This window comes from Sciurus vulgaris (assembly GCF_902686455.1).
Source record: "Sciurus vulgaris genome assembly, chromosome: 6".
Lineage (NCBI taxonomy): Eukaryota > Metazoa > Chordata > Mammalia > Rodentia > Sciuridae > Sciurus > Sciurus vulgaris.
The window spans coordinates 77,641,216-77,664,893 of record NC_136466.1 but is presented as its reverse complement, the minus strand read 5'-3'; the positions used below and the strand labels follow the sequence as shown (position 1 = coordinate 77,664,893).

At 32.7% G+C, this 23,678-nt stretch overlaps 1 protein-coding gene and 1 pseudogene across 7 annotated transcripts in view; one reads left to right on the top strand and one right to left on the bottom strand.

Moving 5' to 3' along the window:
* The window catches only part of FER (FER tyrosine kinase), a 513,195-nt gene that overhangs the window by 244,316 nt on the left and 245,201 nt on the right, over positions 1–23,678 (top strand). For all 6 annotated transcript variants that reach the window (XR_013764376.1, XM_079143515.1, XM_079143514.1 and 3 more), the window contains one exon: positions 10,201–10,323. Coding sequence is in view for 5 of the 6 variants with exons in the window: in XM_079143515.1 (XP_078999641.1) it covers positions 10,201–10,323 (123 nt within the window). In the remaining variant the exon portion in view is untranslated. The remainder of the gene's footprint in view (positions 1–10,200; positions 10,324–23,678) is intronic.
* Positions 17,398–18,288, bottom strand: LOC306663438 (acidic leucine-rich nuclear phosphoprotein 32 family member E-like; annotated as a pseudogene). The gene has a single exon. The product of its transcript is annotated as an acidic leucine-rich nuclear phosphoprotein 32 family member E-like (transcript).

The following is a 23,678-nucleotide window of genomic DNA, read 5'->3' as shown; positions in this document are numbered from 1 at the left end:
TTTTTGGGGGGGGAGGTGGATTAGTGTCTTGTGAACATACATGATGGTGACATTTACTGTGGTATATTCATATACGTACACAGGAAAGTTAGGTGAGATTCATTCCTCTGTTCTTCCTTTATTCAATACCTTCTCCCTCCCCCTCAATCTCTTCATCTAGTCTTTCTTCTATTTTGATGGAATTCCCCTCTCCCATTTATCATTTCTCACTCCATCATTTCAAATGGCATGCATTTTCAAGATACTTTGTCCACATTTCAGTATATATCTAGGGACGAGAGTGGTACTAATTTCTTTATAGAAAGATCAAATGATGATAATTAGTAAACCTAACAGGGCTTTAGGTAACATGATAACTTATACATCTATCAATATATACAAATATATGTATGTATATACAAACCTATATAAATATGTACATATGTGTGCATGTGAATTTGTGAAATTCCCATGCCATAAAATTAACCATTTGAAAATGTATGATTCAGTATCATTTGGTATATTCTTATCTAGCAATTATAGTTAAGTGAAAACAAATGCCATTCAGATGGGAAAATGGTGCAAGTCTGTGGGAAGCCATCCTTATTTAGCAGAATCACACTAGGATGAGCCATGGGATGCAGAAGCTGACTTCCAGGAACTGACGGGAAGCATGTGGTGCTATGTGGAAGTGGTTCCCTGTCTCCTTCTGGAATATTCCCCCTAAGAGATTGGCTCCCCTAACTCCACCCTATCCTGTCTATCACAGAAGAAGCTCCTCTCAGTCCTTGTCCCCTTTACCTGTGTATTATAAATAAAGGAGGGTTGGGTGCCTCCGTGTTTTTGTAAGAGGCCAGAGCTGGTAAGGACAGACCCGTCATGCCCCCTCTCATAAAAAGAGTATTGGTTCTTGTGTATTCCTTGAGTAGATAAGTATTTGGGGGTAATAGATAGAAAAACCACCAACATTCTCCTCCGGCAGTTAATCCTTTCCCCCTCCATCGGGAAATGGCAGAGAGGACCCCCACACGTCTATTAAAGTCTGTAGTATAATTTTGAAATTAATTGTTATCTTTCCATAGTGTTCAAACCTCAACTTGTTAATCATATTTGTCCTATTTCTTATATTCAGCCTAGTTTTGTAGAAACCATACTATTTCTAAGATTATCATTTTTTATTTCCTTGGCAAACTGTTTGAATTGTATATGCCTTTAGGTTATGGATGTAGATAACCTACTCTATTACAATTTGTGACCATATTGGTAATATAGAAGGAAAGATCATAGGTAAAGTATAAACCAATTAACTATAATTTATTTTCTATTTTCTAAATGATAAAAGTTATAATTTTTGAAATACATCATACATTGAATAACTGTGAAGTAATTCACTTATTACCCCTTCTAGTTTGAAATGTAGTTATAGAAATTTAAATTAATATTCTTAGAAACAAAAAGGAAGGGGAAAATTTACAAATTATAACCTATTTTTAGTATTTTCCTTTAAATATAAAACATTGTTATAAGTTCACAGTTGAAGATTTTACTTGATTTTTTTCTGTTAGTAAAATTTTGCAAGTATCTCTATTAAAGATGTGAAGACCTGTATTTCTTGCAATGTCTCAGGTTTTCTACGCTTATTTTATTCTAGTGAGCTCTCACTATCTAATGTCAAGCTCTTCAGACAATTGACAACTAGAATTAAAGGGAATGTAGACAGTTCTGTTGGAGTTTTCAGACCGTTTTCATTTTGTGCAGATGAATCTTCCGTAAGCTAAAATTCTATTATTTCTTTCCCCATATGCCTGTTGCCTAGAAGAAGATAATAAATGTAGGCATTTTTAGCAGAAATTTAATAAGTGCCTATTAGATCCTAATGAAGGAGTTCATAATCTAGTGTTAGATTATAAAAACTGTATATAAATGAGGTGACAGATGTCCTAAGGGAGTAAGATATGAAATAATATGGAACTTTAGACAACAGAAAAAAATAACAAATAGTGAAACAATGAAAAGAACATTGTGCTTGGAGTCATGAGAGTTGATAGTCCAAGCTCTAAACTTTACATTGTTTGTGGTTTAGGAAGCAATAGCAGGTAATATCCTATAGCATTTTTTTGTGTGTGTGAGAATCATATCAGTGAATATACACTTTGCAAGATGTTATGTACTGTGCAACTAGTAGGCAGTTTTGTTATTGTTTGATGACTTTTAGAAAATACATAAATAATACTTCGTAAGAAATATCAGTGTAATTAGAAGAGTTCATTTGAATTTTTTTCATTTTGGTTCCTATGGAATTTATTGGTAAAATTTAAATATTGATAAAAGTGCTGTTTTAGAATTCAAGACATTCTCTGACTCACAAATAATGGCGTTTTTGATAACAATTCCACTATTAACTAGAGTCTAGAATGGCAATAATTTTGGAGCTTTTTTTACATGGCTATTATACTTTCTATTCTACATGGCATGAAACTATTTGCATTCTCAGAAAATTGCAATTTATAAAGATGGACACAGATGCTTTTAATCTTTATATTTTGCTATTCTAATTGGGAATATCTACCTGTTTTAGCTAATTCTAGCAAGAAGAGGTATATTATTTTTGACACTAAATATATTAATTTTGCAACACCTGATGCTCAAGCATATATAAGAATTTCTGAATCTTGGTATATTTCTAGTGTTAATTGATAACTTATTGTGTAGTTACTAGCCTGTCTTAATAGTGCTTAATGTAAAAACATGTTCATAGTTTGTATCTAAAACTACATTTTTTTTGCATTTTTTTGGGATAAGAGTTGATAGATTTTTACAGAGATTCAAAATTTTTTTTCCATTTAACAAGTAAATATATAATCAAATCTTTGCTTTTATATGTGAGAAAGCAAAAATATATGTGATAAACATAATTACTTCAGAAAGAACTTATAATGCTATTATTATTGGAAAGATCCAGTTCATATTTCTCTAATTTATTCAACACTCATTTCCTAAAGACCCATTTTTGCAAAGTACCATGTTATGCCACTTAAAGAAATGAGACTAAAAAATGTTTGCCTTTATTCTTAGTGAGTTTAAAAGATAGCAGGTGAGACATTAGTATAATTTCCAAATAACAAAAAGTAAAAGTATAACTTTAGGGTTGACTGATTGAGCCATTAAATCTAGATTAATGTGTGATGAAGAATTAAACATAACAACATAATGCATATCTTGAAATAAAAATTATTTTGGGGGGGAATCCTCCATTTCATGGCCTTGTTTATTTATTCATTAATTCAGGAAGTACTTTGTGAGTATCATGTAAGGCCCAAGGATATGAACCAGTAAAACAAAAGCAACACTAAAGTAAAGGTGATAGTCATTGAAATTAGGAAGCTGATTAAATATATAAAATAAATATTAATAGATTTCAAGAGGGAAATAGAGGCTGTAATACAATAGTAGTTGGGGGATTCAACACACCAATTTGATCAAAGGCAGATTATCCTGACAATATCAACAAAGAAATATGGGATTTAAACCACACTAGACCAAATGGACCTTACAGACATTTGCAGAACATTCCCTCTAGTAGCTGCAGAATATGCATTTTTCTCAGCTGCACATGAAACATTCTCCAGAACATATCATATGTTAGGCCACAAAATAAGAATATATTTTAAAAATTCTATTAGCTTTATTGACTACAGTGGAATGAAACTGGAAATCAACAACAGAACAAACAGGAAATAGTATGAATACTTGGAAATTCAGCAACATGATCCTGAACAAGCAGTAGGTCACTGAATGAATTAAAAGAAAAATTTAAAAGTGTCTTTCACACAAATGAAAATTGAAACATAACATGTTATAATTTATGTGATACAGGAAAAGCAGTTCTAAGAGGATAATTCTTAGCAATAAATGCCTATATCAAAAAAATAGAAAGATCTGAAGTGAAAAATCTGACAATACATCTCAAAGAACCAGAAAAACAAAAGTAGTACTGTATTTCACTGGATAATTGTTACAGTTTTCAGCCAAATTTTTTGCAAAAAAGCAGAGTGCAAACATTATGTTAAAACTTTAAAAAAATTGTGCTTGTATTACTTCAAACTTATTTATTATTAAACTGTCTTTGGTGCTTGATTAGGATGCACAGAACACTCAAGACCATACATTAAAATTGAATAGTCCAAATCAATGTACATCATTTCTTTGGATAGGTAGTGAACATTTTTCTGGTTTGGAAAAAAAGTTAACACAATAGTTTTTATTGATTTGTGCATTATAGTTGAAATATTACACTTGAGAAAAAATTTACTACAGTGTTGCAAGATATGGCCTTATAATGTTTAATCTTCTGTGTCCAAAGATTCTGTGCCTTGGTCATTGATTTTATTATTTGACATGCCAATCCTAAGAGCCACTCACATGAGAATGCTCTAAACAAAACACACAGGTTGGTTTTGGGAAACATACAATGCACAAATATTCAGAATTCCAGGCTCCTGGTTCACAGTGTGAGAGAAGACAAACACCCAATCATTGGACAATCATGAACACACTGCTGCTTGGTGACCTTTAAGTGACCTGGTAAACAATTTTACCACATGACAATCACATGATGAAAGGTTATAAATCAGTTTTTGGACTGAAAAAACAGGTGTGACAATTTGAGAATAGTAGCGATTATGTGATGAAATTCAGTAGAAGAAAAGAATCATATGGATCAAAGGAGAAATAAATGAAGTACAGACTTAAAAATGCATAAGATTAATGAAATGAGCAGCTTTAATTAAACGAAATGCTTTTTTGAAAAAATAAGCCAAATTGACATTTAAACTAATAGTAAGAGAGGACTTGAATAAATAAAATCCGAGATAAAAATAGAAACATTACCATTGATAGCACAGAAATACAAAGATCATTAGACGCTTATAAATGACTATATGACAACAAATTGGAAGAAATAGATACATTCCTGGATACGTACAAACTTGTAAAACTGATCATGAAGGACATAGAAAATATGAATAGAACAATAATAAGGAATGAAGTTGAGTCACTAATAAGGAATTACTTTTATTAAAATTGATTATGAATAAAATAATTAATTTTGTTTAATAAAGTAATGTTTTTATTAATAAAATAATCATTTTATTAATGAAATAATCATATTAATTTTTTTTTCTGTGCAAGAAAAGCTTGATGGCTTCACTATGGAATTCTGCCAAACATTTAAATTTTGACAACTTTTCTCAGACTAGTTAAACAAATTGAAAAGGAGAATTCTTCAAAACTAATTTTATGAGCCCACATTACACTGATAATACCAGAGAAGGGCACACCATAAAAAGAAAACAATAGGCCAGTATCCCTGATAAATATGGATGCCAAAATCCTTAATAAAGTACTGTATATTGAATACTCAGTATTCAACTGTATTCAACAGTATATTTAAAAACTCATTCACCATGATCAAGTGGTATTCATCCCTGGAATGCAAGAATAGTTCAACATACCACAAATCAATTAAAGTGCTACACTTAGGTCACTAACAGAATCAAATAAAAAAAAAACCCATGTGATCATTTCAATAGATGCATAAAAAGCATTTAATATAATTCAATATTCCTTCGTGATAAAAACTCTCAACAGATTAGGAATGGAACATGGTACATTCATACCTCAACATAATGAGGTTCATATATGACAAACCCAAAGCTAATGCCATACTGAATTGGGAAAAATTGAAAGCTTTTCCTTTAAGATCTGGAACAAGACAAGGATACCTGTTTTCACTTTTAGTCAACATAGTATTGGAAGTCCGAGCAAGAGCAATTAGGCAAGAGAAAGAAAGAAAGGACATCCAAACTGGAAAGGGGGAAATCAAATTGTCCCTATTTGCAGATCACATAATCTTGTGACCCTACTAAAATAACAAAACAAAAAACCAGTTGGACCTAATAAATTGAGTAAAGTTGCAAGATAAAAAAATCAACATACAAAAATCATTGGCATTTCTATGTGCTAATAGGAAGCTATCTGAAAAAGAAATCAAGAGAACAACCCAATATAAAATAGTTATAAAATATCTAAGAAGAAAAAATTTAAAAATCCAATTAGTACTAGTCAGCCTGGGTCAAGGTAGCCTAGTTTGGTCTTAGCAGTGGGGACTTGAAAGTCTGGTCATCTTGCTGTCAGTCAAAAATCAAGAGGTGGACTTGGGCAGAACTCTCTGGAAACTTCTCTGGGATCCCCAATAAAACTGAAGTGCAAGAGAGGCATACTTTCCCTCTCTTTTCTGAGAGGAACCACTCTCTCCCTTGAGACTCTCCCCTTTTCATATCCCTTCAATGAACCCATTCCTGTTACTCTGAGAAAAATATAAAAATAAAATAAAATAAAATAGCTACAATAAAACAAAACAAAAAACCTAACAACAATTTATAAACAGATTTAACCTAGAGGTAAAAGATGTATATAATGAAAACTACAATACATTGATGATTTGAGATTAACCTGAACAACATAGGCAGACCCTGTTTCAAAGGAAAAAAGTCTGAATTCTTTCTATCATATTGTTAAAACGTGGTAGAAAATTTGAAAAACAAGTCCATGTGATCAGCTGACTTAGAAGAGATTTGCAAAGATCTGTGCAAGATTAAATATAACATTTGGAATTCTGAGTATATGAAGAAACAAGTCCTTAACAATTTTTAAATATTATTTTAGTTAGATGGACACAATAGCTTTATTTTATCTATCTATCCTATGTGATGCTGAGAATCAAACCCAGTGCTTCACATGTGCTAGGCAAGCCCTCTACCACTGAACCACAACCCCAGCCCCAGGCCTTCACAATTTTAATGAATGTTTTATTCTTGATCTTTTAGATACTTTGGTGACCTTTATAAACATATGATTCTAGCATTTTTAGACCCATTACTGTATTTTCATCTTTAAGAAATTAATCAATTTTGTGTCGTTAGGATTCTCAGAACATTATTGACATCAGGGTGATTGCTTTAAAAATAATTAAATTTAAAATTAGAGGTGTTCTTAAATTAACAAAGGGAAATTAAAATCACTATTTTTATTCAGTAGTTTTCTAGTTATAGAGATACATGAGAATTTTACATCATACATGACAGCAGAGGCTCTTTTGAAATTTCATTCGGTACGAACTTTATCTATTATTTACTTTTTATTAAAACACTCTACTTTGATGTCTTGAGTGTGTGAGTGTATGAACTTCCCAGTATCCTTTTCTAAGTTTTCTTATTTGTCTCTTTAACTTTACTGCATTTCATTCAACCACATATGTTTATTGATATAAGCAGTATGTGCCAAGCACTGTTCTGAACCATGAGGATACTATACTGAACACAACACTAGAATAATTATCACCTGATGAATCCACATTCTAGAGGGGGATATAGACAACAAAAAGACAAATAAAAAATGTATGTGATGATAGAGTTAAATAAGATGTATATGATGATAGTGCTAAGTTCTGTGGAGAAAAAAAATTCAATTAGGAAAAAGATGGGAAATTAAGTGGGGATGGGAAAGCAGATATTGACTACTGTGTAGGGTGGCCAGAGTGAACCTCACAGAAAAGGTGACATTTGATTAAAGACTGGAAAACAGGAAGTTTTTACCCATATGGCTGTCTGAGGAATAAATTCAAGCAGCAAAGGAGAGACCCTGAGGAAGGTGTGAATGTGGCAGTTCCAAAACAAAAAGGAAGTGAACATGGCTGTAGGGAGGTTTATAAAGAGGGGCAGTGGTAAGACATGGAAGTAAGAAAGACTATGGGAAGAATTATATAGGATCTGATAGGACGTGGCAAATAAAGAATTCGGTTTTTCTTTTTTTCTTTCTTTCTTTTTTTTTTTTTTTTTTTTTTTTGCTTATTTTTTTCTAAGACCTTGGCTTTTATTCTGAGGGAAATTAGAATGTTGGGCAAGGTAATGGAATGTTTTGCTACAACAGGATGTCCTGACCACACTGTAAGAGTTGACTGAAGGGAAGAAGGGGAGAAATGGTATATTGGGGTTGAAATATTGCCATGGTGGTTATTATTGTTCTTATTACATATTATACTTCTATGACCTCGTGTATGTCTTTGTTTCTAAATTTCATAGAAGAATGCTTTCTAGGGTCATTGAGTTATTCATGGACAATCATTATTTTTGAGAAAATGTAATTTATATTTGAGTATTATTTGAAAGTTTTTTTCCCCACATATCCAGATTTGGAATAGCTTTTTCATCTCTGAGGAGGTCCACAGATCATCTGTTTCACCAGTGAATAATCTGAGATACTGAGAGCTCTTGCTCAGTGTAATGCACATCTAAAATATCTTCCATGTGAAATATTCTTAAGCATCAACACTGATATATCAAAGCTGATCTGACTCCTTTGTGTAAAAGTTCTTTAGGCAATTTATTAACAACTCTTCTGAATTGACTGTAACACAAACTGCCTTGAGTTTAAATATATATAGTTGAATATTAAACTTATTCCTCCATCTCCTTAATGTATTTATGGTCCTCAACTGGTTAAAAAAAAGGTATGTTCATTGGATAAGTTTTATATAAATTAAATTCTGGTGAGTTGAATCTTTATATCATGGAGAAGGAGCTTTGAGTATTTTAACCTTTAACTAGAAAAACAGTGTCAGTACTGCAAAATAGTATCCAAATTTAGACAGTTTTCCAAGTTCTTATCTCTTTCTCTCTCTCTTTTTTCTTCCCTCTTAGCAACACCTTACCATTGAGCTATATCCCAGCCTGAAAGTTCTTAATTTTTTTTATCTGACACAACATAATTATATAGTATGATAACTAAATATATGTATACCATGTATGACTGTATCTGGGTAAATTGCATTTCTATCTGCTTAAACACTTATTTTTTTTTTTTTTTGTTGGAGGGGGGAGCCAACAAACCCTTCTCATTCTTTATAAAACATAAATTGTTGTAAGCTGTAGTCACCTTTCCATGCTATGGAACATAAATTTAACATAAATTTTCCATGCTAAGGAACATTCATTCCTTCTGTGTGATGTATTTTGGTACTTGCTATCCAGCTTTTTTCTATTCCCCCTCCCCATTCTCTTCCTAGCTTCTAGTGACCACTATACCATTAATTATGTAAAATTGGAAAATTCTTATTTCTTAAAGTTTTATTTAAATCATACACACCCACATCTGTATCTGCATTTATTTCCTACCATCATCCTATAGATGAACTTTTTGAGAATAATTGGATAGAAGCTTTTATTACATTATGTAGTAACACTTCTTGAATTGAAAAATATGGCCAATATGATATTTTTATTTGTTTTAGTTACTGCTCTTAATTCATCCATGTAATGGCCTATCCACAGGTCAATTTGTCTTGACAAGGTTTGGGAAGAAGCTACTTACCTAGTGATATGAAATAAAAATGTGCTCAGATTTGAGCATGTTGGTATCTGAAGTTTTGTCACTGGTACATGATATTTCTTTATCAAAAATACATGAGTCAGGTGTATACCTGTAATCCCAGCAACTTGAAAAGCTAAGGTGGGAGATCACAAGTTCAAGACCAGCCTCAGTAACTTAGCAAGACTTTGTCTCAAAACAAAATATAAAAAGGGCTGGGGATGTAATTCAGTGGCAAAGCACCCTGAGTTCAATCCCCAAAACCAAAAACAACAATAACAAAAAAGTGCATGAATGAGTAAGTGTTTTTGGTAATAAATTACATCATCAATAAGCCAACTAATTACTATATTGATAATACAATGATCAAATATATCCAAATATTTATGATTGCATTAGTTACATGTTTTAATCAAATGGAATATATATTTAGGAGCATGTTAACATATTTCTTATTCCTAACTTGAAAGTGTCGTAAGTTATTTCCTTTGGTTATCACTTTGACAAAATGCATTTCAGTTCTGTTAGTTTTTCTGTTTACTCATAATAAATTTTATTGGGTTCACTCATTATTGAAATTAATTTTTTTCTGCAAAATGTTGATATTGGAGCTTTATTTTTCTACTTAATATTTTTACCATCTTAACTATTTTAAGTATATAATCCAGTAGTGTTAAGTGTATTCATGTTGTTGTGCAATGATAGGCTTTCTTAAATGAAACCAAATTTTTGATGAATGTAGTCTTTCTGAAACAATGTGTTCATATTTGTTTTACCTTATTGTTCTCTCTCCAGAATCTGTATCGATTTGAGGGTACTGGGTTTTCAAACATCCCTCAACTAATAGATCATCACTACACAACAAAACAAGTCATCACTAAGAAATCAGGTGTAGTTCTACTGAATCCTATTCCTAAGGTAAGTGTGTATATATATATTTGTTTGTTTTAAAAGAAAGCTTGGTGAATTAACATTTCCCATGGTAAATAAAGTTCTTAGACCATGTGCTAGAAACTCAGAAACAAAAAGGTATATACTACAGTATACCAATACAGTTGAAATAAAGAATTTTCTTAATTTTATAAGATGTTGCCTAGTATTTGGTAGGATACAAATGGTCTGAATTTTTCCCCTTTTCTTTTCCAGTTTTTAAAGACTTGAGGATTTTCTTCACTTTAAGTTTCATACTTTGAAAGCTTCAGATTATGAAAGACTAAGATGTAGACTTCAAAGAAGATGTTTAGCAATTAGGAGTAAATTAGAATTTTAATTTTAGAGGTGAGGTTTCCAATATATTATAAGATACTGTAACTTTTAGAAGTTACATTACAAAGTCAGCAAATCATAATTTCCATGTGAAGCCCGGTAGCAAGGTGAGAGATTGCTTTAGGTCACTATTACCTCGAAGATCTACCAAAGAACTCATTACTTTCATGTGATTTAGGAGATTTGTGAGATAAGGAATGGGTGTGAGGAAGGTTTGTGTTTTTAAGACAAAACCTGTGGGGACTAGACCAAGTGCACTGTGGAAATGACTTAGCTTCTAAGCACCTTCAGTTTTTCATAAATTAGGTTGGGTTGGTAACTGTCATTTTCCTTTGGTAGCTGTCTGATATGAAGAACAGCACAGAAATAGGAAAGTCACAAAACTTGATGGATAAATTTATTGATTTTATAGAATAAGGAATGGCTTTTAATTTGAAATACATTCTAGTTCCAAGAATGCTGTTATGTAACCCAGATTTAGCTAACAGGGAATTGAAATAAATAATTGCTATGTTTTCCTTTATTAGTCTAGAAAATAATGTCCATATTTATACTTTTTATTATATTACTAAGTCTTCATTGAGGGGCTGAGCTTTAGTAGTTCTTTCATAGAAGATTTTGACATTTGACTGCTAAACATTCTAATTTTGTAGCTTAAGGACTTGGCTTTGTATACTTTTTTTAGAATTGCAAAGTTGGCTCATTCTTTGTTAATATTTTTCCATTCATTTTTCTATTTAATTATAGAAAACCCCATAAAAATTCCCTGGTCTGGAACAGGTTGCGACCTTTTTTTTCCCTAGGGAAAAAAAAAGTAGCCTGCTAGCATTTCTTTTTCTATTTATGATTAAATGCTATTTTCTCAGAATTCTAATATCTTTTTTTTAAGTCAGAGTGGTTTATTCTCATGGTTTCATCTACTATTTATACATTAGTAACTACTAAATTTATATTTCTAACTCAGCATTATTTTTCTCAAAACTCAAGAGTTTTTCTGATTTTCACCTCAAACTCAGTTTATCATCTTTTTTAAAAAAATATTTCTTTTAGATGTTGATAGGCCTTTATTTTATTCATTTGTTTACATGTGGTGCTGAGAATTGAACCCAGTGCCTCACACATGCTAGGCAATCGCTCTACCAATAAGCCACAACCCCAGCCCCTCAGTTTATCATCTTTAACTCCAAACTTGTTGTTCTTCATTTAGTAAGTGATACCAACAGATACCCCACTTCTCAAAAACCATAAACCTGGGGGTCATCTTTGACATCTCCTTCACCACTACTTGCCTTCCTATATGATATGATAGAAGTTTTATAGTGTTTTAATCCTACATTTGGAAGTATGACCTCAATTTCATTGTATTCCAGTGTAAATCAAATTCAGTACAGTGCCGCTTGCCGCTGACCAGCGGGACAAACGACACGTACACTTCAGAGGTTCTTGAAGCAGCTTCCGCTTTATTCGGATAACACCCTCAATATGTAAGCAGTCTCATGCATAAGCAGTTGTAACCAGATATGTCCATCCAATCCTAGTAAAGGTCAAGCGATCACGAGCTCAAGCATACCTGTAAGATATATCTGTCCAGCGCTAGGCGACTGAACTAATTATCATACAGCCCATGGTAAACTCTTCCTGTTTTTCTCAAGGCGCATTCATCACGCCTTTTGGCTCTCTGCCAGTTGCCATCTTTGGATGCATGTGGCATAACCCTGGGCCCCAGGTCTCGCCTGCCACAGTACAGGAAGATACTTTTTACCCATGTTAGGTTAATAAAATGTACAACTGGTTTTTTGGAGATATTGATGCCATATTTCACAAGCCAACAAATATTTGTACTGTCTACAGGCTTAGAACAGTGTTAAGGTGAGGGACTAAACCTGTAATAGAAATAGTAATGCAGATCTGGGCATGGGTGGGAATACATAATTTCAAATGAAACTGTAGCCCTCCCTATATAAAACTTTCTGTGAAATGAATGTAGATAATGGATTAGATTCTGTGGACTATTGCATGGTCAATTATTATCTTTTTCTCCAACCTCCAACACTGTGAAGATGATTATCTCATCATTTTATAGCACTAGCTATGAAAATTAATGTATGCTAGAAGCTATAGAAGATTAAAGAGCTATAAGAGATTGTTTTACGAGGTAGAAACTTAAAGTTTTCTACCTGACTATTAAGCTGATTTAAAGTACTGGTATTTGAAATATGCAAATCATTATCTCAGTTCATTGTAAATATTGTTAAGCACTTGATTTAAAGAATCACATTACTCTTTTAAAAGATAATCACAATGCAGAGGTTGTGGAAGTTAGATAATTTTCAATTATGACTGAAGTACAAATTGATATGGATTTTGTTATGGTAGTATTATCTGTCATATATCTTCCTTCGAAAAGTTATTTGTACTCTTAAAACCAAATCCCTTTTTTGATTTAATTTGTATAAGAAGTTAATATCTTTGACCATATAATGTGCTATAAAATATCTAATTTTTACCTTGCTAGACTTCATTTTTAGCCCACATAATGTTATTTTGCTTTCAATATATTTCTGTTTCCCATTTATTTCTCTTCCCATTTATTTTTTCTCCTACCCATGAAAATTCAAATATATTACTAATGCTTGATAGTAGCTAAAGTAGTCTCTCTTATCTTTATGTCCTTGTGAGTATTTACTCAGAGGTACAGGAAACGGGGCAAGCAGAGGTAGAGGTAGAGAATTTACACAGCAATAATGCTAGTAGGGGTCCAAGCTATCCAGTCCTCATCTTCCACTAAATGATTTTTCCTATACTGCCTCCTAGAGCCTGTGCAAAGATATGGAAGATGGAAATTATTGTAAGCAGGGCTTATTAATTACCCATTATCATCGTCCTTAGATTATCAAACCCAAAGGACATCCACATGGCCTATTCTTTACTTAGTTTAGGTTCTGCTGAAATATCACTTATCAGATAAGTCTTCACAGGCTGCCATGTGTAAAATATTACGTTCTCTTATTTACCCTTTTTAAAATTTCTATGTGTCATGGTTATGTTTATCCACTGTTCAATGATGTCTTTTTAATTGTTCATCTCCCACATGTGAAATGTAAGTTCCATAAGGCCAGAATTATATTTAACAACTATTGCAGTGGTGTCCCCAGCCAGAAGAGTACTGCACCAGAGTAGGTATTCAATAACTATTTGTTGAAAGATTGAATTGATTGAGTAGTTGCTGGTACTTTTTTTTAAAGATTTTGATTCATTGTACACAAATGGGGTACAACTCTTGTTTCTCTGGTTGTACACAAAGTAGAGTCGCACCGTTTACATAATCATACCCAGGTTCTACCATGCTAGGCAGGTGCTGTCCCATTCAGGTATATCCCCAGACCCCCACTGAATTTTTAATATGCATGCTCTTATTTCATCCTCACGTATTCCTATATGGCATCGTTATTAATTCCATATAATATTATTGTTGCTCTTAACCTCATACAATGTTATGAGCACTATTTATTTGTCTAGATTGTAGAGCCTGGGCTTTAGGGTGTAGAATAAACTGTTTATTTTAAGAAATGCAAATATGAGTATGAGTAAAAGAAAATCTCTTTGATTTTATACAATTCTAAATTGAAAAGAGACAGTATATTAAAACCTCTAATAATATAAGTCTCTATACAAGAAAAATCATTAAACTATAGAATTGGGTGGACCGAGTTGGGATTTTAGTTAAACTTAAGGTTTGGTAAATATGTATGAAAGAAGGACATCTAGTTTAACATTTAAATGGCACTGTGAAAGCTATTTACTTTGTTAAATTTAATAGTTTTTCATATTTAGCTCCTTTTAAGAAAAAATATCTTTCTGATTGGAAATTAAATTTTAAAAAGTCCATGATTAAATGCAGATCAGTTAGGTAGAGAGCCATTAACTTACACCTTACATAAATGATTTGCCTACTAGCTTGAATCAAGTAATTGTGACTTTTTATCAGAATTTTGTGTTGATTGCCAGGGTATTAGAGGCATATTTTTGAGAGGATAGTAAATCTGTATGTGGGTGAAAGTATTATCTTGTCATCAGGAGGCAGGTTTGTGGCAACAGAATTCATGATCATATACATGTAAAAACAGTTAAGATTAAGTTCTTAAGATTAAGAGAGGAAAATTGACCTTAAATTAGGTGCTTCATTCATATTTTTAGTTTCATATGACTTAAAGACTATTTTACCTTATTTTTAAGTAATGTAACTTGCCTCTTCCAATTAATTGTTTAATTATTTTCATTTTATAAAGGCTTATGATAACAGTTTTTGATATGCTGAAGTCTTTTTAATAGAACACATTATGAAATCAGAGACTTCCTTTTTCTTAAGTCTATACCCATTTCCTCAATTCATTGAGATTGGGTAAATTTTAAAATAATTAAAAATTTCAATAAAGAAAGAAGAATGGAAAACATACATGATTCAGTGTTTTTCCAAGTAGTTGATATTTACCTGGTACTCAGTCTGTGCTGAGCAGTGTTCTGTATTATAACAAAATGCAAAAGTGCTATGAAAAAGAAACAGGGTAAAGAAATAATGAAGGGCTAGACCTAACTGTACTGAGGGCCTCGGTTAGATGGTGGGTGTGTGTTGTGTGTAGGGGTTAGTAACTATTTTTAACATTGTGATCAAAGAAGGCCTCTAATGTATTTTGGACAGAAACGTGAATCAAGTAAAGGAGTTATGTATATGGTTGTGCGCAGGGATAATAATGAAATATTTTAACAGTATAGCATGGAACAAGCTATTGGAAGAGATGCCAGTTATAAACAACTGGTAGAACCATAGCTGTTTTCATTGACTGGAACATCTCCATGTGTACCTGGGGAGAGTTCCTTGGTGTCATGAGGAAATGCAGAGGCTACTGTGCCAGAAATAGTGGTTGAAGGAGGAGTGATGGGAGATGAGCACAGCTTTGGATCAGTATAACTAAATATATGTTGTCTTAGAAGTCAGTTGTTCATTATGAAGTTTAAGAAATTCACTTCACTTGATAGAAACTTAAAATAAAATTTTTAAGTTCTTATGGTAAGTCTCATAAAAACAAAAGATTTATGTTTAATAGTGGTAGTGAATTTCAAGGGACTATTTTAGTTTGAATGTAACCAAATAAGTAATAATAAATTCCATATTTTTTTTCAAAAGAACAAAAAAACACTTATTTTATTAAATAAATAGAAACGGGAAAAACATTCAAGTTGTATGCTGGTATTAATTTAAAAAACTGAATATAAATATTTAAAATATTCTCTGAATATTTAAAATATTTAAGGTTCTGATCTTCATTATTGCATAGTTCCTAACTCACTAGGGCCCCAACCAAATGTACATCTTTATTTTCCACAGTAGATTCATATTTAAAATGGTGTCAGAAAAAAATAAACACTGACCAGATATTATCTAACTGCCCAATGTAAAACTAATTAGGAGAACAAATAATATTTAGTCTAAATAAGAATCTCCCCTGTCACCACCACCACTGCTGGGGATCAAACCCAGTGCCTTATGAACACGAGGCAGGCACTTTACCACTGAGCTACATCCCCTAAAACAATTAAAAAATTATTTTAAATTATGAAAAGGAACCTCAATTTAACATTAGGAAATAGTAACTTCACTAACACCCAGGAGCCAAGACCATTCATTCTGTGTGCCAGTCAAGGTGAAATGCTGAGGTGAAAGTCACTCCCTAACCCTTAAAGAGCTTACTGCCTCAAAAAGTATAGCCAAGTAAGTGTTTTAAAAAGTGTCTATAAGCAATAGAAGCCTAATCAAGGTTTAAAGATAACAAAGGAAGGAGTGATTTTCTAAGAAAAACTATAGAAAACTTCAAAAATAAGGTTAACACCAGAGTTCAGTTTAAGGATAATAGTTCACAATGCATGACTGGGGAGGTGATTACACAAGTAAATATATATGTAAAATTTCATGAAGCTATTCATAAAAATTAGTGCACTTTACATGCTTCACTTATATTTATGTTTAACTCAGCACAAACAAAAATGAAGTCCATCAGGGACCTGGGTAGAAAGCCATTTCAGATAAAGAATATACACACATAAAGGCAGGTAAGAGTTTGGTGTGACAATTTAACTTGGTATTCAGGGAGATGAGGTTAGGGAAGGAAATAGGGGCCAAATAGACAATGCAGGGTTTGTAATCTTTGGTGGCAACATGAAAACATTAAGAGTTTCAAGAAGACTAGTGATAGGATCACATTTAATATTAGAGTACCCACATAGCACTTTGAAGGATATTACTAAGTGGTAATGCTATATTCAGAGAGTATAAAGCAAGAGATAATTGAAGGGAAGAAATTTAAGTTTTCTTGAGCACTTTCAATGTGCCAGGGACTAGATACTTCACCTATATTATCTTGTTAATCCTTAAAACAATTCTATGAAGTTGATATCTCATTTTTATAAATGCAGAAACTAAATCTCAGAAATATCTGTAAAATGTTTCTACCATACCATACCACTGAAAGCAGAATTGATTTGAAAGATATCTGGGATTTATTATTAATAGGTGTTTATGTTTATATGCATGTGGTATGGAATAGGCCACAATGGGGGGAAAAAAGGCAGATACCTGCACATTCACAAGTTAGGAAATAACTCTCAAATTTTTACCCAACTCATTTTTTATAGTACTTAGCCCTATGCCTAAATAATTATTTTTTAGGGCTAATACAGAGTATTTATTACAGAGTATTTATTCACCTGAATTTCTTCTTTCATCAAGTAAGAGAGGCCAACTTCTTCTCCCTCTCCCAATTCTGACCCTCCTTCATCTTCTTCCTCCTCCTCTTCCTCATATCCTTCAAGGTGGACCAGCTTCATCTTCCTCTTCATCTCCATCTTCATCCTCCTCCTCTTCAGAGTCAGGTGCTTCATTATCCTCCTGATCAAATCCATCTAAGTATGCGATTTGTTGCAGCAATTCAATTCAAAAATACTTTCTCTGTAATATTCCAGGTTTGTGATCTCACAGATAAAGAAGCAAGACTTTTCAAATTTTTAAGATTTTGCAGAGCTTCTACTGTACTGAGATCTTTGATTTTGTTTCCACTCAGATTGAGGTAGGTAAGATTTGGACATTTTTCTGCTAGGACTTCCAAGCCTCCAGAAATTATATTGTCACTAAGTTCCAAATTTCGAAGTTTATTTAAACTGGGAAGTTGGGCCAGTGAACTTAATTCCACATTAGCCGTACTCAGAAACTCTAGTTCTTTAAAAGTATCATTCAGGACTTCAATTTCCCCATTGACACACAGGCAATTATCAAGAACTAACTCTGTCACCTCCTCCGGGGCTCTGTTCCTTAACTCCATGTTAATCCTCTTCTTCATCTCCATGTCCTCCTCCTGCTCTTCTGCTTCTACTCTCCTCCTTTCCCCTTTCCTGCTTTTCCCACTACCCCCAATCCTAAAATTTTAAGAGATTTGGAAATGAATGAAAAGAAATGCAAATATAAACGCCCATTACCACCAGATAGATGTGGAGGAGAAAGAAAAGAACAGCAAATGGAGTCCAAGGAGTTGGGACTCTAACTCAGCTGCCCCCACCTCCTTGTCCACACACAGCACGCGCCACCCCCCGCCATGCACACACACTTAAATTCCATGTTTTTAATTTCTGAAAATTTTTTTCCTAAGTAATATTATTTTTGAAGGCATCTAGCTATCTGTACTTTTGCAATTAATCCTTTTATGTTGTCATTTATATGGAATTAAAAAAACATTTTTAGATGTAGATGGACACAGTACCCATATGTTATTTATTTATTTTTCTGTGGTACTGAGGATTGAACCCAGTGCCTCACACTTGCTAGTCAAGTGCTCTACCACTAAGCTACAACCCCAGCCCCATTTACATGGAATTTTTAAAAAGTGCTGTGTGTTTAAAATTTGAAAAAAGGTATAGTGACCTTTTTTAAAGCTCTTGATAATAAGATAATTAAATATCATGTCAAATTAAATTTATTTGTGAAAACCCACAGTTAGGAAAAAATGTTCTGAACTAGAATACCCAGTGTTAACGATTTCTATTTAATTGACTTTTAAAGATCATTTAATTAGGTCTATTGAGAGTAGAAGAACACAAAAAAATCATAAAATATTCTTGGTAAGGGAATTGATCAGGATTATGGAAATCTTGTAGGATTCATATTTGAGCAAAGAGAAGCCTGTTTTAAATCCCAGTTTTCTCCACTATCAGCAGCACCATATTAGGTAAGTAAGCTTTCTAACTATCTGTATCCTACAATAATTCCATTTGTAGTTGTAGAGATCATGTGAGAAAAATTTCTGTAGGTATATGTTAGATGTGAGTATACTTTCTCATCTAAAAACTTTTTTCAGTGGGAAGAAAGAGCCTACAGAATGGGAGAAAATCTTTGCCACCTGCACCTCAGATAGAACATTAATCTACAGGATATAAAAAATTCAACATCAAAGAACAAAAAACCCAATCAATAAATGGGCAAAGGAACTGAACAGACACTTCACAGAAGAAATATGAATTGGTCAGCAAATAAATGAAAAAATATTCAACATCTCTAGCAATTAGAGAAATGTGAATTAAAACTACACTGAGATTCCATTTCCTCCAGTCAGAATGACAATTATCAAGAATACAAGTAACAATAAATATCGGCATGGGTGTGGGGAAAGGGTACACTCATACATTGCTGGTGGGAATGCAAATTGGTGCAGCCATTATGGAAAGCAGTATTTTGATTCCTCAGAAAACTTGGAATGAAACCACCAATCATCCCACTCCTGGGTTTATACCCAAAGGACTTAAAATCAGCATACTACAGTGATGCAGCCACATCAATGTTTATTGCAGCTCAACTCACAATAGCTAAGGTATGGAACCAACATAGGTGCCCTTCAGTAGATAAATGGGTAAAGAAAACGTATATAGACTTCATGGAATTTTACTCAGCCTTAAATAAGAATGAAATTATGGCATTTGCTGGTAAATAGAACTGGAGACTATCATGCTAAGTGAAATAAGCCAGTCCCATAAAACCAAAGGCCAAATGTTCTCTCTGATATGCAGAACTATCACACAATATGGGTGGGGGTAGGGAAGAATAGAAGTACTTTGGATTAGACAAAGGGGAATGATGGGAAGGGAAGAAGGTTGGGAATAGGAATGACAGTAGAATGAATCGGACATAACTTTCCTATGTTTGTATATGAATATATGACCAGTGTAACTCCATATCGTGTACAACCACAAGAATGGAAAGTTATACTCCCTGTATGTATAATATGTCAAAATACCTTCTACTGTCATGTATAACTAAAAAAGAACAAATGAAAAAATTTTAAAAACTTTTAAAGGACAGATAATCCAGAACAGAGAGCAAATCTAATATTATAAATTATGAAATAAAAATGGGTGTTTACTCTGATGAGAACACTCTGCTTTTCTTATTTTATTAAATCTTTTCACAGTTATGAATTAAGTATTAATATTATATCCATTATTAGGAAACTTGGAGATTATTATTCACCCTAGTTCATATTTCTTGTAAATTTCAGTGTTGTTATTTAAAACAGGTTGTTTTATTTATCATCTTTTATTACAATTTCAGCTAGCAAAAATTATAATCCGTACTATCTCAGTGATGTCAATAGTTCAACAACATTTTTTTCTGTAATCCAGTATTTTAGCACTGGCATATAACAGTGAATTGGTCAATTATTGTCTCTTTACCATGAAAGTCTGGCAGAGACTATAGCATGTTGTGCTGAGGATGATACAGGGTGATATTTCAATATTTAGTCTCCATTTAGGATAGTCTGGAAAGCCCAATTAAACTTCAATATTAGGTTTGATGTGTTATATCCATAATATAAAAGAACCCTACCATTGTCCATGTAACATATAGACTATTTTTCAGTTTTATAAAATTTTCATACTATCATGTGCCAAGCCTCAGGTTTTATCCCTAGCAATGGGAAATAAAAATTCTCATTCTTTACCAGTAAACATTTGAAGAAAAAGCAGTGTTAATCTCAAAAAGGTAAAATAGGCCTTAAAGACTCCTAATTTTCCATTAATGATTTCTCAGTGGAGTTACTTTCATTAATTTACTTCACATTGTCTCAAGTATCATGGTATTTTTAGTTTGAGGAACCAGACTTTTCAGTAGTAAGTTTTATGCATCTTATCTACCCTATCAATATTTTTTTTTATTTTTTGTTTTAAAAATTTTTTTGTTATTGTAGATGGACAACATGCTTTTATTTTGTTTATTTTTATGCAGTGCTAAGGATTGAACCCAGTGCCTCACAAGTACTAGGCAAGTGCTCTGCCACTGAGCTACAGCCCCAGTCCTACTCTATCAATATTTGAAGGATATTGGGAAGAGGCAGATGAAGCCTAAGGAATTAGAATAATAAGTCACTGGAATTTTTTATGTATGCTGAAAGGCAGAATTTGATATTTACAGCACATATATTGCCTGATATGTGCCATTTCATCTCTTATTAGTCTTTTATATGCTTAGGCTGTGGAAGCATATTGAAACAGAAAATGTATTAAGAAGGTTTTTGGTATGAATATGATTTTGTGATTTAGCATTTTTTTTCTGTTTCCTGTTGGAAACCATAGAACAGTGACCAAGAGAGTAACAACAACAAAATACATAAACTACATGTTTCTTGAAACTAGAAGCCATATATAATCCACAGACTTCAGTGTACATCTGAAAGGAGGCCAAAAGCACCTTAGGCTATTCTGAAGTCATGTGCACCGTTTGTGAGAATGCAAATTATGACAATCATTGTGGAAAACAATATGGAGTTTCCTCAAAAAATTAAAAACAGTGCTACCATATGATCCAGCAATCCTTCTACTAGGTTTATATCCAAAGAAAATGAAATCAGTAGTTGAAGAGACATCTGTACTTCCATGTTTATTGCTGCACTATTGGCGATTATCAAGCAATGGAAACAACCTACATGCCCATCAGCTTATGAATAGATAATGTGATATATATACTCAATGGAGTATTATTCATCAGAAAAATAATGAAATCCTGTCATTAGCAACAACTTGGATGGAACTGGAGATCACTGTGTTAAGCGAAATAAGTCAGGCACAGAAAGACAAAAACCACATGATCTCACTCATATGTTTGATCTAAAAATGTTGATCTTAGGGAAGTTGAGAGCAGAATAGTAACTAGTAGAATAGTAGCTATCAGAACCTGGGGGAATAGAAGGGAGGGAGGAATGGAGAATGATTGGTCTATGGGAAAGTTACAGTTGGATAGCTTCCTAAGAAACTATAGGATAACTATAGATAATTTTGTACTTATGTTACAAAAAAACTAGAAAAAAATATTTTTAAAGTTTTTCACCATAAAGAAATGATAAATATTTGAGGAGGGAGATATATTGAACCTCATTTAAACATTACACAATGTATACATCTGTAAAAACATCATGTTACTCCATTAACAAGCAGTTTTATGTTATGCTGTTTTAGGTTTTATGTATCAGTTAAAAAATAACGTTAGAGTGAGAAAGAATACATGATGAAAGAACAAAGGTGCAACAGAACTCACCACAGTCCAGCAAAAACACTCATTAAAAGTGAGAAGTTGAACCTAAAGTTGTAAGGCTGTGTTCCTTGCTTTCATCAATGAATGTGGGAAGTAGGTGGGAAAATTAAAATTAACATAACATTTAAGTGCTATAGCCAGAGCTGCACTTGAATGAACATTCAAATAAATAAAGAATGAAACAAATAGTCAAACATACAACTAAAAAATTAGGAACAATTGAACCCAAAAGGAAAGTAGAAAAAAGGAATTGATAAAAGCATACAAGACTGAAGTAGACAAAGAAAAATATAATAGCTGCTTTTAAAAAATCAAGAAATAATTAAAACATTTTGACTGATCTAATCAAGATTCATACCACAGAAGGACAAATCTCCTTAAATATACAATGAACTACAAGCTGTTGATAAACAACCAAATAAAGTAATTGGCAATGAATATGAGAGGATAGTTCAAAATTAGAAATACGAATGACTTGTAAAGATATTAAAGGTTATTTAACAATCTCAGACTAAAACAAATTTAAATTATAATGACATCATTTTCACCTATCATATTAACATAAATTCAAACTTAATACCTCATTCTCTTGACAAAGATGTGGAGAAAATGCCCTTTGATAAGTTGCTTTTGAGAATATAAATTGGAAACACCTCTCTTTAAGGTTATTTGGCAGAATATATCAAAAGTGTAAAATGAATGTACCTTCAACTCAACAATAACACTTCCATAGTCCACCTGTATCTTTGTATCTATGGAATTGTGTCAGTTCAAGGTTAGTCATTGCGGTGTTGTTTATAATATCAGGAAATTGAAAATAATTGAAAATGACATCACTAGGGATTGAATAAATTAGTGGGAGAACTTTCTATGTGCTGATTGGAGAGAGTTTCAAGATATATTGGTAAGAAAAGGAACTGAACTGCACAACAGCTGTTACTTTTTATGTGAAAGGGGTAGGCAGTTATAAGATTATATGCCTGAAATTTCTTTTATATGATTAAGAAACCTTGACAATATACACAGGCCTGGGGTGTTTTTCAGTCATAGACCACTTGCCTAGCATGCACTAAGTCCTGTGTTCAATCCCCAGTGCATGCATGTACATACACACACACAAAATCAAAAGAAACTAATAATAGAGTTTACAAGGGGGTGCTTAGCAAGGGGGTTTAAACTACATGTGTTTAGCAAGGGGGTTAAAACTAGTAGCAGAGGTGTGATGAAAACTCTTAGTGCATTTCACATAATACGTTTTTTAGCATTGTAAATGTATTACCCATTCAAAAGTTAAAACATTATTGAAAATGTGGCACATATCTTTAAATAATTATAATTTGTCAGGGAGATGCTTTATTGAAAAATTATTGATAAGAGGAAA